The sequence below is a fragment of the Malaya genurostris genome, chromosome 3, assembly GCF_030247185.1.
Source record: "Malaya genurostris strain Urasoe2022 chromosome 3, Malgen_1.1, whole genome shotgun sequence".
Classification (NCBI taxonomy): Eukaryota; Metazoa; Arthropoda; class Insecta; order Diptera; family Culicidae; genus Malaya; species Malaya genurostris.
In genome coordinates this window covers 219,061,619-219,077,060 of record NC_080572.1, presented here as the reverse complement: position 1 = coordinate 219,077,060, position 15,442 = coordinate 219,061,619, and the positions used below count along the sequence as shown (strand labels likewise).

Genomic DNA, 15,442 nt, shown 5'->3' with positions numbered 1-15,442 from the left:
ATTAGACAGCAACAGAGTAGGCAAGCTGCCGGGCTTCGGCAAGAATCTCCCTTCCACTCTCATCACATGCACGGATATCCAGTGAACCGCGGCCAGGTTTCACCATTCTTGCACATTAATGAAAACTAATAGCTAGCTAATTAGAAATTGCTTCAGATCGGATTCAATGAGAACTCACACCGGCAGCCACAACCCGCTGAATGTGTGTTGAAAAAAATAAATGTCCATTAAAGTATGTGTTCAGCCAATGTGAGTGATTCCGCTTCGGGTGGTGCATCCGGTGGCGGCTGCATTTTCCGATACTTCCACAGCCGGGTTAGGTTGGTGGAATCGAGTACGATTGAAACTGAAAAATTGATCGGTTAATAAAATTAACTGTTGGTTAAATATGATGCTAAATATTAATATTTTTGATTTGAGTACACAGTTGCGATTCGCTTGCCGAATCAACAGATTTTTCGAAAAAGAATTATACGAATCCGACAGAGAGTTTTGCATTGCATTTTTGTTTGTTCATTCCTTGAAGCTTTGCATAAAAAGAAATCTAAACATTATTGTATCGAAGTAAATTCATTTTACTGCCTTAACTGCCAGTTCGAATATCATAGCCGCGCAAGTTTAGCGGTTTGTAGGTGGAAACATATTGGTTTCGTTCGGATTTAGTTTCCACAGTTTTTTTTTTGCTCATTAATGGTTCAATCGAAATACTGCCACAATGTTAAAGACCTACTACCATTAAGATATTTGATCCATGCCTGAAAGGAGCATGTCGACTTGATCGGTCTCGAAATTCAGTCTGTCGGCCACGGTTCGGAAGGTTTTAGCAACGAGAGGCGAACGAAACAAAAAATAAATATTGTCGTCGGTTGGTCAAACCTACACACTCACGCAGCGTTCTCGGGTGTGGGCATGATGAGAGAGGTCCTGCAAGAAGTTGCTGAATGACGTATCGATCAGTAGGTCTAGTCTCAAGTGGCTTCGGTAAAGACGAACAACAACAAAAAAGCCGATCATAGTGGTATAAATACTAAGTCTAGCATCCAGAACGGCATCAGATGTCCGTTTGTAACACCACGTGTAACAGTTGCAATTTATTATCTAACTGCAACAAAAGTGAAGAGTGCTCATATTTGGCTAATAGTTTCAATCTGTTGAAAGTTTTCGAAGCAGTCAAGCGCCTCCCGTTCAACATGTTGAGAGTGAGTAAGATTACTATCGGATTTGCGTGCTCCGTTTGGATTGTTGAAATAGTACGTGTGATAAGTGGTTTTCGAGAGTGAAGTTGACTCCTCTTGTAGTGAAGCAGTACTTGTCCAAAGTTGTGCCAGATTGAGATCAATGCATGGGTGCAATAAGTAGTTAGATAATGGGTGTTTTTGACCCATCCGAAGGGACGCTTGTGGCAGTGAAGTGTTTGATGATGTAAATATTGAAATGTGCAAGATGATAGGCTCTCGTGATCGTACTGCGTTAATAATATATGCAAACTGATTAAGGATCTATATACAATGTTTTTGATGTTGACTTTCGATGTGTCCCATAAAATATTTCTTCTGTTTATTATTCACTGTTCTTAGAACGCACCTTGTGAACTTTTGTGATATTTTTCGCAGTAATGTCAGGAATTACTACACGAATAAAAATCCATTGCTGGTATAGTAATTTAAAAATCAAGAAAACAATTGCAAAATGATTACTAACATGCAAATTTTCAAGAGAGATGAGTTATTGTCCATGATATGATTCATTTTGCTCAACAAATTACAAATAATAATCATGATGTCACGAGAAGACATATTTAATGATTTCATGATTTTTTAATCATTTTACCGACAATAGATTCACATCCATGTAGGGAAGAGTCGGCAGTTTTGGGCCACTTTTCATTTAATATTTCTCATTTTTTATTTTTAAACGAAAAGTTTTTAAAAATTCGGCACAGGGCATTTTTGTTTACCTCGTTACCTTCATTGTAAAAAAATTCTATTATAATTTATACATAAAAATTGAACTGGAAAATTTGTGGTGTTTTGCCCTAGGTACCCAGCTATGGCAGCTATCATAATTGAACTTAACATTGTTTCAATTAATAAAATTTTGAATAATAATGATCCTTGCACAGAGAAAAATAATTAAGGTGGGATTTGTTCGCAAATTCATAACTCAACTGGAAGTAATATCGTAAAAATGAAAAGAATATTTATTTGCGGTTCCTACACTAGACGGAACACAATCACTTAGCATTTTTTGCTGAATTTCTAGACGTTGAGAACTTCTTTCGTTTTTTTTGTCCGAAATGGCACATTTCAGGGCCGTTGCTGATTCTGTCTCTTATTTTCTCTCTTCATGAGCAGTGGTCCAAGGCTACCGAATTTTTGTTTGTTTGTTTCAATTACAGAGGTTTTAACCGCTTTGGTCCAGAAAAACTTTCTGACGCAATTTGCGGGGTTGGAAATCGAACCCAGGTGGGCTGTGTGAAAGCCATCGACTAACCCATCACGCTATTTCCGTCCCCAATCCATGAAATCATATTTTATAACAATCAATTCCATTATTCTCTGCAAAACTGAAGAAAAAACCTGTTTTTAATCCACCTAGTGGTGTAATGATGCCTTTCTCATATTATTTCTATTTTCGAAAACATCACGAGAAGATTCTGTTAAGTTTTTTTTTTCAAACTTGAATAAAGTCAAAAACTTTCTTCCGGTATGAACTACAATACCCTTTCAATTTGTAAATAGTTATGTCAAATTAATGGCCATTATTACCGTTCTCACTGCCATTTTTACTTTTACTTCACTCAAACATCACTTCAATTAATTTTACCTTTCACCAGTACCACACACAGTGAAATAATCACTGTAGTGAAAAAAATATCATTTTTCCAACAAATTTTGGTGATGTGATGTTCATAATAACAACAACCTCATCTAAGCAATTACTTATTTTTCTCTGAAGTGGCTTTCGTGATTAAGACCCACATTCACTTCATTTGACTTTCACCGTAAAGTGATACCGATAATAAGGGTCACAATCATTTCACTTGATTTTCACTGTGTAGTGATACCGGAAATAAGGTCCGATATAGATTTGAATGTGGCAACCCTGCACTCTATACCAGGGGTGGAAATAAGCACATTTCTTGATTCACAGTAAATAAAAACAGTCAGTATTATTTTTTCATATTACACATTTATTGTAGATGGTGATGTATTTAAAATTTATTCAGTAATACCATCGTGGTGGAGTAATATCATCAATAACAACAATGTTCATAATAACAACAATCACCATTCAAATGCTGCGCCAAATGTTGCGCTCTTGATTTTTCCAGCCCTGAATTCAAGGGTGTCTACGAAGTTAACAATTTCACTGCCTGTAAAGTTCAAGAATTCAACTACATGATCTTTTACGTATGGGGATCGGTTGCGTTAGATGCAAAAATTTGAATAAATCATACCTAAACTATTCGTAGATTCTCAAAAAAAAGTTCTATAAAATGAGCATAAAAATTTTTGAATGTATTACTGAATCTGTTTATATATCCGACATAGGAGGTTAAAAGGTTAAAATCCTCATAATTCTGGACTGCCCCTTCATTTTAATCTATTTGTATAGAAATCACACTCTAAAAAAATTTGAATTTTACAGGTGACTTAATCCCTCATACGATGTAATTCATAAAGACCTAATTTGTCAAAAGACGGAAAATTTTATTTGTAATGACTTAATGTTAGATGAGCTTGAATTTTACTGGTTTCGACTGTAATTTGCGTTCTACTAGCAGGTGCGACTGTATGAATTTAAATGCACCTTTTACCGGCCAAGCAGATGCATGCTTCTGTGGCTCAGTCGATTAACAGACGTACATGCGATCCAATGATTCTCGGTTCAAGTCGCGGTGGTTGCTTTCAGTACTCTTTTTTTATTTGAACGAATTTCATGTCATGGAGTTTTAGACACAATATTAAATGTTCTTCCATGTGAATTTGCGTGAACTGCGACGCTCCATTTATGTGCATTTAATAAGATGTAAAATCACAGGGATTTTTTTAAGTGTGCAGATATTTTTATCATGATGAACTAAGTTTGATAATATACCTTGGAGTTATCCATTCAACCATCCAAGCTACGTGGATCGCTGCTGACTTATCGACTTGGATCTGCTGTCTGTTCGAAGGAATGTTTTTGGGCCGTTTTCATCTAGAACTAGGGCAATTTTACATGCAAATACTATACAACTATTTGTATTGTAATTTAGTTTGATCGAAGTCTTATATTGTACCATTTGGATATTATAATCTGTTGGTAGAAAAGACGAGGAAGTTTTATGCTTTTTGGAGAATGAAATTATAAATTCCATCTCCAGAAGGCTTTTCCCTGCTCCCAAATAAATAAATGAATAAATGTCTATTAAAATATTTTTCGGAATCATAATTTATTGAAGTGGACAAAATCACTCCAATTATCGATATTATCAGATTAAGTAGTAGTAGTTTAATATAATTAAAATTACAAACGTGATTACTATATTTAATGACCACGCAAACAATTTTAAATAAATGTTAAGGTTAAGAAGTAGATAGAAAAGCTTTAGAATGATTACATAGTTACAGATACTTTTCCCGCTTTTGAAAACCTAATTATTAACAATTATGCCGTACCTCAAGGAAGTTAATCAAACAAGTCTCAGAAAACACAACTGCCAAGAAACGTAGGGTTTAATATACTAACAAAATTGTATAGATGTTATATTGTGATCGGAGACTTATCAGAGGGTCCTACAAACCTCGTACATACGAAGCGTTGAAATGAGCGAGAACAGCAAAATTACATTCATTTCTGTCCCGGTCTATAAATGTGCGAACGAGTCTCCGCATGGATGGGTCAGTTTTGAAAGTTTGAAGTTTTGATACTCATCACCCTATAATTTCGGAACCGGAAATCATATCTGGATGAAATTACACAGTATCTTTTAAGACACAAAGAGCTTTAATTGAATCATGATTTGTAAAAATCGGTAAATCTGTCTAACCGTAGTGAGTTCCGTTTTTTTGAAGCTTTTCCTCACTATATCTTTGGGACTAGTAGTCCCAAATTAGTTTCTTCTATACGCTAACTAACAGTGTCTATCGGGAGCGGGTCTTTTCGCTGAAGGCCATTTCGCCGAATGCCATTTCGTCGAAAGTCGTTTCGCCGAATAGGTCATTTCACCGAAAGGGTAATTTCGAATACATCATATTATTTTTTGTGTTATTAACTGTATAACTGATGTGGCACAGCCACATAACCGAAGCCAAGATGGCTCGGCAGTATAAAGCCGACGAGGCGACGCCGGCTGAGTTGGCCGCCGACCCGCCGTTGGAAGCGGCGGCCTTTTGCATACAAACCTGTAACCTCCTCGTTTGCCGGTCTACTCAAAGCTAGGTTTCTTTGCTTTAGTTAGGTCCGAATGAGCGGGAGCGAGGTCGGACAGCACACGAATCAAATCGACGTGACGAAGCCGCATTAAATATTTTTTCACTTAGTAAACGGAAAATACCACATACATTTGCTTGGTAGATACACCTATGCAATTGCTTTGATGCTTAGTGACTAATAGTCAACAAGTTTCCTTGTGAACTCCGTCCTGAGGCTTACGAATCAATCGTTATTCCAGAGTACAAGAATCAATCCTTATTCGAGAAGTACAATTGTAGATCAACAAAACGGGCGTGAATGCTATCATCATTCATTTGTGTTTATTTTAACTCAATTCCAATTATAATATTAAGACAATTGCAGGATCGGCGAAATGATCCGGGTCTATCAACTAGATAAATTTTCCAGCAAGTTTTATAAAAATTTGCACCTCGTTTCGCCATCGCTTTTGAAAAAATACTCATGGAATTGAAAAATTTCCACGTATCGGCGCTGTAATAACGGAACCGAAAGTCGGATCTGGATCAAATTTTCGGTGACTTTTAAGACCTTTTATTTGCATCTTAGATTGTAAAAATCGGTTGAGAAAATTGAATGCACATTTTCTCATAGATTTGAACATATTGGCCTGTAATTCCGGAACCGGAAGTCGGATAAAGATAAAATTCATCAGCGACCTATAGGACCATAAGATTTTTCGTTGGAATCTAAGTTTGTGAAAATCGGTTCAGCCATCTCTGGGAAAATCGAATGGCATTATTTGTCACACACACAGACACACACACACATAAACACACATACATTTTGTGATCTCAACGAGCTGAGATGAACGGTATATGACACTCGGTCCTACGGGCCTCCGTTCAAAAGTTGGTTTTCACAGTGATTGCATAGTCTTTCTATATGAGAAAAGCAAAAAAACTTACATTCTGTTAGTTTGAAAATAAAAAAATTTGAAACCAAAAATTCAAATTGCGGTCGCAAAAATTTTTTTTTGACGCCATTAAATATTTTCTATGAAATACAAGTTAATTCCTTTAATACTTTTCGTTACACGAATTGCCCAAAGCTACCGACACTCCCCTATATATTTTCAAATAATCTAAACGCACAAAGCATAACAAGAAAAACCGACACATTATGTTGGCTTGTAAAAATACTGGACGTAATGGATTTTGGAATCCTTTACACTTTGAATCGTTATTGTTAGTGATTACGCTTGGACAACAGCTATGAATAATTAGTAATTATGAATGACTAACATGAGGTTATATGTATATGTATTGACTAACTTGCTAGCCATGAGCCTGAACGATTAAAGACAAGAGAACTTTCAAGTATTTTCGAAAACTTTGTCAGTAGTTCACCAGGCCATATTGTTTGTATCATAGGTTATATAAAAGTTATATTTTCAAATATTCTACATGAACGATAATACTTGGCTTGTATTCATTTCATTCAATAGCCTGTCAATGTTGAAGTTTTAGTTTTACTATAAAAATTGCTAAAATCTATAATAAAACCTATTATATGATATTACACAGCCAAGCATTATTGCTTCAGTAATATCAATGCATTGAACTCAAGAGACTTGTACATTACTAGCATCATAAACGACAGTAACAGTTTTTTATACAATACCTATTTTATTGTTTTCAACTCGTTTTCAAACCCAATGTTGCATAAATTCGTGTCTTTATTTGATATGTAATTTTTGCTCACGATATAATGCCACCATGCCCACCGTGCATTTCTCACACCATCTCAACATCTCAATTACGGCTCGGCAAAGCTAAATTTGAAAATTCTAAGAATACTTAGTTGTGATAAATTTGATTTCGAAAACTTAAGTGTTTTTGTTTTTTCGAAAATCGGTCTAGTTTTTGAATAATTGATCATAAACGCGATTCGCGCATTCCGCTACATTTCACCTTAAGTGTTTAGGTAGGTATATTGAGCCCTCTTCTAACACAGTAAAGGAATGAAGCATTAAAAACAATGTTCCTTCTTTTTCGGCCAAAAAATATAGTTATTTAGAGGGTCAGGGTCAGTTGGCCGAAAGCCATTTCGCCGAAAGGGTTATTTCGCCGAGTCTTGCAATTGTCTTAATATAGTAATTGGAATTAATTTAAACTGAAGACAAATGAGAGATGATAGCGTTAACACCCGTTCTGTTGATTTACAATTGTACTTCTTGAATAAAAATTGCTCGCGCTACCGATCGTTCACACCTAACTAAATCAAAGATACTTAGCTTTGAGTAGAGGCGGTTACAGGTTTGTATGCAAGAGGCGGGTGCATGCGACTTTCGCCGAAATGATCCGATCCCTTATTCAGGAGTGCTCGATCCATGGTAGCTCGTTGCCAACCACTCAAGACACGAATTCGTTGTAGATCGCTCTTCACCTTGCTCGCTGCGCTCCCCTTTTTCTTGTCCCAGCCGGATTAGATTCAAGAACCAATTTTACTGGACTGTCACGTTCTGTCTTCTATCTGCACTCCGCCATAGATGGTCCTCAGCACCTTTCTCTCGAAAACACTACAGGCGCGTTGGTCCTCTGCCAACTTAGTCCAGGTGAGCGTTTGTAGACGGTCAATTTCGTGCGATAGAGTACTTTTCTGGATCGAAAGGTTTTTCTGATTCCAAAGTACGTACGATTTCCTGCCCAAATGTGGTTTTGAATTTCTCTGCTGTTATCATAATCGCCGGTCATCAGTGAGCCTAAATACACGAACTCGTCAGCCAACTCGATATCGTCACGGTGGCTTGGGTGAGAGGTGTAGTGTTTCTTCTCTAGAGCCTCTTCCTCTCATGTATTTTTGTTGTTCGCATCTATAATCAGTCCAATACGTCTAGCTTCAGATTTCAGTCCGATGTATGCTTCCATCATCTTCTCAAGGTTACATGTCACAATATCAACATCGTCAGCGAAGCCAAAAAGCTGAACGGACGTTCAGTAGATCGTACCACTTGTGTCGATGAAAGACCTTAGATTTCGAAAATAACTTATTAAATCTGCTAGCCTCGTTGGAATAAGAGACATTTTTGCAAAGGCTATTCCAACCACTTCGTACAGACTATCGAAAAGCATATTTGTAAGTCCTTCGAGCCGACACGAATGCCTCCGACCCATCTCTGCGTCGGTGGTTCCAAGCTCTTCTGCATAGTTTCCTTAGTCTAGCAAGTTCAGCATTCCATCAAGGAGTTCTTCTAGAAACTCGCACAATCCGAACTGGACAGGCCTTTTCATACGCTGCAACTATGTGTGAGTTTGTCTCGTCGACAACATTTTCCAAATCAATTGGGGTTTCAATTGTTGGTTGGTACCCAGTTTGTAGATGAATACGATATATGACAATATCAAATTTAACGTTTGAATGATAAAAAAGATGTACTTATAATCAGATAACGAAGGTCAGCCAATTTACCAAATCATGCGAAATTCTATCAGAGCAGAGAGTTTCGTCAAAAAACCTCCTCTCTTCCAGATCTCGCAAAAGTTGGACGATTTCCTGCATTGAGTATGTGCAGATTTGTACTACTCACAAATTCCATCATATCAGAGCCTCTCGAATTTATATTTGTGCTGCCCGAAATGATATGGTCAGCATTGATGTCACAGCCGAATATAAACGGTAAATCACTTTGGCAGCAGTATGATACAATATTTTTGAAGTCATCACTTAGCGAAGGTTGGTTATGCGCAAATATACCAAACAATAGACATATTTCCTGTCTATGCCATCAATAGTCATACCAACTGTGACAGCACAAATATCCCGAGTTGTGTGCTCCGCTATGAGAGAAACGTCGAGAGCACTATTTGCAAGTATGCATGCTCGAGGCATTTCACGTGGATTTCACGTGGATACCGTCATACCGTTCTTGTTATCCATTTCACGAACACTAAAGTGTCACCTGTGTCTACCTCATTGACTTTAATACACTTAGTGATTTCTCATATTATTAATCATCTCGTGCGGAATCGGAAGTTGGATTCAAATGAAATGCAGAATCTTTGTAGGAACCATAAGACCTTTAATTTGAATCTAAGTTTGTGAAAATCGATTAAGGCATCATTGAGAAAATCGAGTGATAAAATTTGCCATACATACCAATATTTTCTCTGTTCGTCGAGCTGAGTCGAATGGTATATGACATTCGGCCTCGGTTGGAGAATCGGTTTTAACAGTCATTGCATAGCCTATCTATATGAGAAAGGAGCAAAAGTGCACTCAATTTTCTCAGAGAACGCCTAGCTAATTTCCTTCAACTAAGATTCAAATGAAAAGCCCTTTAGACTACTATAGACAGCTGTTGAATTTCATCCGGATCCGACTTCCAGTTCCGGACTTACGAGGTAAAATGTGCAAAAACGTTAACTCGATATTCTCAGAGACCGTACGACCGATTTTCACAACTTTAGATTCAAAAGAAAGGTGAGCAATTCCAGAAATGCTTAGCAGATCATCAGACTCGACCTTCTTCGATTTGGATAAAACTTTGCACATGGCTTCAGTATGGCTAACCATAAGTTCTGAACCGATCGAGAGGTCAATCTGGCTCACGACCGATATTTAAAAAGGGCGTATGTATTTTTGCATTTCACAAAAATTGCTGAATGCACAAATTTTTGATTTTTTTCTCAATAATTACAAAATAATCCGAAAAAGTTGAATAAAAAAAAATCAGGAATTTAATTTTTTTTATAATTTTTATTTTAAAGCTATTATTAAAACCTACAGATTGATGACTATCCCAGCCGTGCCTTTTGAAAAATGAAGAAGTTATAGCTAAAACAATTTACAGATATATTCGAAATTTCAATTTCTCGTTGAAAGATAATCATTTAAACAGTAGAATATTATTCTACAGGTTAAAGGCAATAAATTTGTTCATGATATCCTTTCTTCTAAAAGTAGGATATTTAACACCATTTTTTATATTTCCATGAATTGTTTATTTGCTTGCTTTATCTACAATTATTACATGAACATGAATAATTCGTAATTATATTTAAGGTTTTAAGTTTTTAGGTTTAAGTTTTAAGTTATTAAAAACTTAAATTAAATTAAAAATCGAAAACTTAAAACCTTAAATATAATTAAGAATTATTCATATACAAGTAATAATTATAGATATAGCAAGAAAATAAACAATTCATGGAAACATAAAAAATGGTGTTAAATATCCTACTTTTAGAAGAAAGGATATCATGAACAAATTTATTGCCTTTAACCTGTAGAATAATATTCTACTGTTTAAATGATTATCTTTCAACGAGAACTTGAAATTTCGAATATATCTGTAAATTGTTTTAGCTATAACTTCTTCATTTTTCAAAAGGCACGGCTGGAATAGCCATCAATCTGTAGGTTTTAATAATAGCTTTAAAATAAAAATTATCAAAAAAAAATCGAAACCCTGTTTGTTTTTTAATTTAATTTTTTTGGTTCATTTTGAAATTATTGAGAAAAAATCAATTTTTTTTCAGTGTATATTTTTTTAGAGTGCCTTATTGATTCCCTACAACTTCTTCCTGGACGCCATTTTTGTGCGATGAACGTTTTCCTAATTACAACGAAAAGAACTAACTGTTTTAGCTGTAACTTCTTCATTTTTCAAAAGGCACGGATGGGATAGCCGTCAATTTGTAGGTTTTAATAACAGCTTTAAAATAAAAATTATCAAAAAAAAAATTAAAATCCAGTTTTTTTTATTCAACTTTTTCGGATTATTTTGTAATTATTGAGAAAAAAAATCAAAATTTTTTTTTCAGTGTACTTACAACTTCGTTCTGAACGCCATTTTTGTACAATTAACGGTTTCCGAGTTACAACGATTTGAAAAAGGCAATTTTTGTGAAATGCAAAAATGCATACGCCCTTTTCAAAAATCAGTCGTGAGTCGGATTGACCTCTCTATCGGTTCAAAACTTATGGTTTGCCATACTGAAGTCATGTGCAAAGTTACATCCAAATCGGAGAAGGTCGATTCTGATTTTGTCACTTTTTCGTCTACTCATTTCTGGAATTGCTCAGGTCTTACAATTTCATAGAACCCTGCAAAATTTCATTTGTATTCGACTTCCGGTTCTAGAATTACAGGCTGATGAGTATAAAAAATTCATTTTCTAGAACGTGCTTTTAACATGACATGGAGAAATCGAGCCATTCAATTCTTATTGAGCTTTTCAAGCCGTATATTTCTTCAATAAGACAGGTCTGATTTGTTAATAACCAAATACATTGGTTTTGGGTATACCGGATCTTCGTTCCCGATTCCAAAAGTATCGAAAAAAGTTATCGTGAACTCTAATCCGGAAATCACAGTGACAATATTTGCTCAGTTCGTCGAGCTGAACAGAATGGTATTCACTCGGCCCTCCGAACCTCAGTTCGAAAGTCGGTTTTCTCAGTGATTGTTTGGCCTTTCGATATGAGAAAGGTGAAAAACGGGACTCTCTTTATTTTCTCAGAAACGGAGCTCATTTTCACATACTTAGATCGAAATGGAAGTTTTATGATCTCATAGATTGCTATTGACTCTTGTTGAAATCCGACTTCCGGTTTCGGAATAACATAGAGAAGTGTGTTTAAAATTCAAACCGTCGTTTAGAACGAAAATGCAAAAAAAAACGAAGAATTTTTTAAAACTTGGCTCAAAACTGTTTATAAATTGAAAAGGTTACGCTAGTGTATGCCCAAATAAATTGTTTTCTTCTTATTTAGGAATAAAAAAGTCATATTTATAAAAACATTAAAGCAGGTTTTGGTTTTCTAAAAACCTTTTCACATTGTAAGATCTATGTGAAGTTTTAGGTATTTCTCCCTAGACCAGCATGGCATTCCAAAGTATACTAAACTGATCTAACTATCCGGATGTTAAATGTTCGAGTCTCAACTTTTGAGAATTTCTAGTATCCAGCAAATTGTAGCAGGGTGACCATGTAATAGTCCTATACACTAACGAGCAGCGCTTATACAAGTCATTTTTATTGACTCGAAATAAACGAAAATGACGAGAAATAAATGTCACACTCAGCTTCTCTTGCAAATTATGAGAACGAGATCCATGTACAGTCAACGACAACAGCGGAACAGTATTTTCAAAATTGCGTTTTTTCTTTCATTTGTCCTTTTCAGTCATTTCCGGTTATCAGTGAAAATCGTATGCTGTGCAGTGTCGGTATTCACAATGATTTTTAACTGTTGGCGCTCAAATCTATAGTAGTACAGACGTTAGTTTGGTTTAGTCTTGTCATGAAAGAACGAGTGATGTTGGTAATTATGCTCTCCATTGTTTCAAAGAGAGACTAAAATGCTTCGTCACTCTTCGTTTGTTTTGGATGCGGTCATTTTCGAATGAGAGAGTGAAGAAACAACTATGAGGCTGTTGGATTGGATTCTTTCATTTGGAATGCGTGACAATTTTAAACTCTGCTAAATAGTTAATGTATTACTTGAACTTTGAATTTCAGTTCGTATCAGCCCTTGCAATTTTGGCCGCAACCGCCAAATGCGCTCCGGTGGAACCAGTTCACTATAGTTTCGTGGCGCAACATCCACACCACGACTACGTACACCATGCCGTTCCCGAGATCCACTATCCGATTCAAGTTGCCGAACATCATGGACAACACTATATCGAAGTACCGCAAAATTATATCGTCGAAACTCATGATCTTCACGGTCATGTTGGTTCCAGTGCGGAAAGCTATGTCGATAGCAACGCCTATTCCGGCTCTTACAGTTCACTGTACGGAGGACAGAACCACGGTCACCTGTACTCTTCCGGAGGTCATGCAACGTATGCCAAAAGCTACAACGATTACTATTCGTACCCCAAGTACAACTTCGAATATGGCGTAGATGATCCGCATACCGGCGATCACAAGAAGCAATGGGAAGTGCGGGATGGCGATGTTGTCAAAGGTATTTCCGTTTGTTGTAGTAAAATTACATATGAACTGAACACTTCGAACCAATTGTAATTTTTCAGGAGGATACATGCTGAAAGAAGCCGACGGAACGACTCGTGTTGTCGAATATACCGCCGATGATCATAACGGCTTTAATGCAGTTGTCAAGAAGATCGGTCACGCCCATCATCCTGAAACCAACGTTCACCAACCGCAGGGCGCTTACGGTCTGCCAGGTAATTATGCTGGTTCCTATGCCACCAGTGACTACTACGGCAAAGGTGCCACTAGCTACGCCCATGTATGGAAGCAACACTAAGTCAGAATGGCCGGAAAGGAACCGTAGTTCTGCCAAAGACCGCTGCAGCAGCTCAACTTGATACGATATTTATTTTATTTTATTGCTCAAAACTGAACCCGTGAAAAGTTTTAGTCAAACATGCTCTTCACCATTTGGGTGTTTTACTTTCATACTAGAAGGAGTTAGAGATATATTTCAATTTGAAAAAAGCAGTATCTTCAACCAAATCCTCATAGGAATTGTTGATGGACTGGTTATATTGAAATTATTTGAACTTCAAAAACAGGATAAATAAAATGATCTGTGATAAAATCAATCTGTTGTCAATACTCATCTGGTGAACCAAAACTAAATGGGAATCCCCTAGGTCAATTATCAACAAATCTCTTCCTAAAAAGTGAAAGGTAAAAATTGTTCCCTCACAACTGCATTCATTTCACAGTACCAGAAACAGTAAACGATATAAATATGTCATCATCTGCTTGCATCAATCATTCATCTGGTAGATTTCCAGTATTTAATTGATCGTTCGTTGCACTGGCTGGATTCAATATGTTCAAGGTAAGTAACTTTCCAATGTTCTTAAAACTTACACATCACTGCCGACTAAGATGTTGGACATCCTCCCCCACAGATCGCCCCCTTCGTTGCCTGTCTAGTCTTTCTCGTCGTGGCCCACGACGATGGTCACCATTCCCATCCGCAGTACAAGTTCCAGTACGGGGTGAATGACGGCCACACCGGAGATCACAAATCCCAGTGGGAACACCGGGACGGAGAGCACGTGGAAGGATCGTACACCGTACAGGAGGCGGACGGAACGCACCGGGTTGTAAACTACAAATCGGATCCGGCGGCTGGCTTTCAGGCGCATGTCAAACGCGACGGACATGCACATCACCCGCATGGACAGAGTTATGCCAACATTGATCAGCATCACTAGAATTTTGCGGCAATGAAATATAGCATAAATATAAATGATAAGAAATTTAATTATTTGTTCTTAATTTGTACGTAAAGAGAAATTTTGAAATCTTTCTAGGGTACAGAAATATGATTTCGTTGCGTCAATATGACGTCTTTTTGAGGATTACGAATACAGGTTTTAAGATGGTTATTCCATTCCATCGAAATTATTACATCGGAATTTAGAAACGATCAAAATCAGGCGTGAGTTAGGTTAACGTGTCAATTTCATAGGGTTGACAGAAAGCTCGGTTTAAAATCCAAATTTTGCTCAATAATTAAAAGGATTGTTCTAATATTTAATAATGGTATCAAGAATCAACTCTAAATATCAATGTATAGCGCATTTTGGACTGTTTTCATTCCATTTTTCGTACCGGCATAATAAAAATAAGAAAAATAGTCCATTTTATAGAAACGCGCATCAAAAATCAAAGCTTCTGTTCCAACAGACTTCGCAACCGATTCTTAACGAATACAAAATAATTGCATGGCTAGCAATACGATCCTTCTGAAACTAACACCAAGAAACCTCCCAGGTTGGGACTCGAACAAACAACTGTTCTAGAAGAACTAGATACTGCCTACGAGAGATCTAATTCTTCTGAACCGTCAGGTTATTTGAACATTTTTGCGGTAAAAGTGTTCCTTTTTATTATTAAGTTTCGCTAGCAATCACTGTTAAAATTTACTTTTAAACCGAAACCTGCAGAGCCACATATCATTCGAATTCACTCGTCGAGTTCACAAAATGTCCGTGTGTTCGTGTATGAAACGCAAATGTGAACTGATTGCTAATTGATTGTTGTTTCAAATAAACTACAATTATTGA

At 36.6% G+C, this 15,442-nt stretch overlaps 2 protein-coding genes across 2 annotated transcripts; both read left to right on the top strand.

Annotated features, from left to right (window-relative positions):
* Positions 1–1,066: 1,066 nt before the first annotated feature.
* On the top strand, positions 1,067–13,956 carry LOC131437649 (pro-resilin-like). Its single transcript, XM_058607129.1, has 3 exons — positions 1,067–1,199; positions 12,903–13,356; positions 13,424–13,956. The coding sequence occupies exons 1-3, from the start codon at positions 1,191–1,193 to the stop codon at positions 13,660–13,662; spliced, it is 702 nt and encodes a 233-aa protein (XP_058463112.1). The 5' UTR covers positions 1,067–1,190; the 3' UTR covers positions 13,663–13,956.
* Positions 13,957–14,196: 240 nt separating this feature from the next.
* LOC131434211 (cuticle protein 19-like) lies at positions 14,197–14,587 on the top strand. Its single transcript, XM_058600864.1, has 2 exons — positions 14,197–14,205; positions 14,279–14,587. Exons 1-2 carry the CDS (start codon positions 14,197–14,199, stop codon positions 14,585–14,587), a joined length of 318 nt encoding a protein of 105 aa, XP_058456847.1.
* Positions 14,588–15,442: the final 855 nt, after the last annotated feature.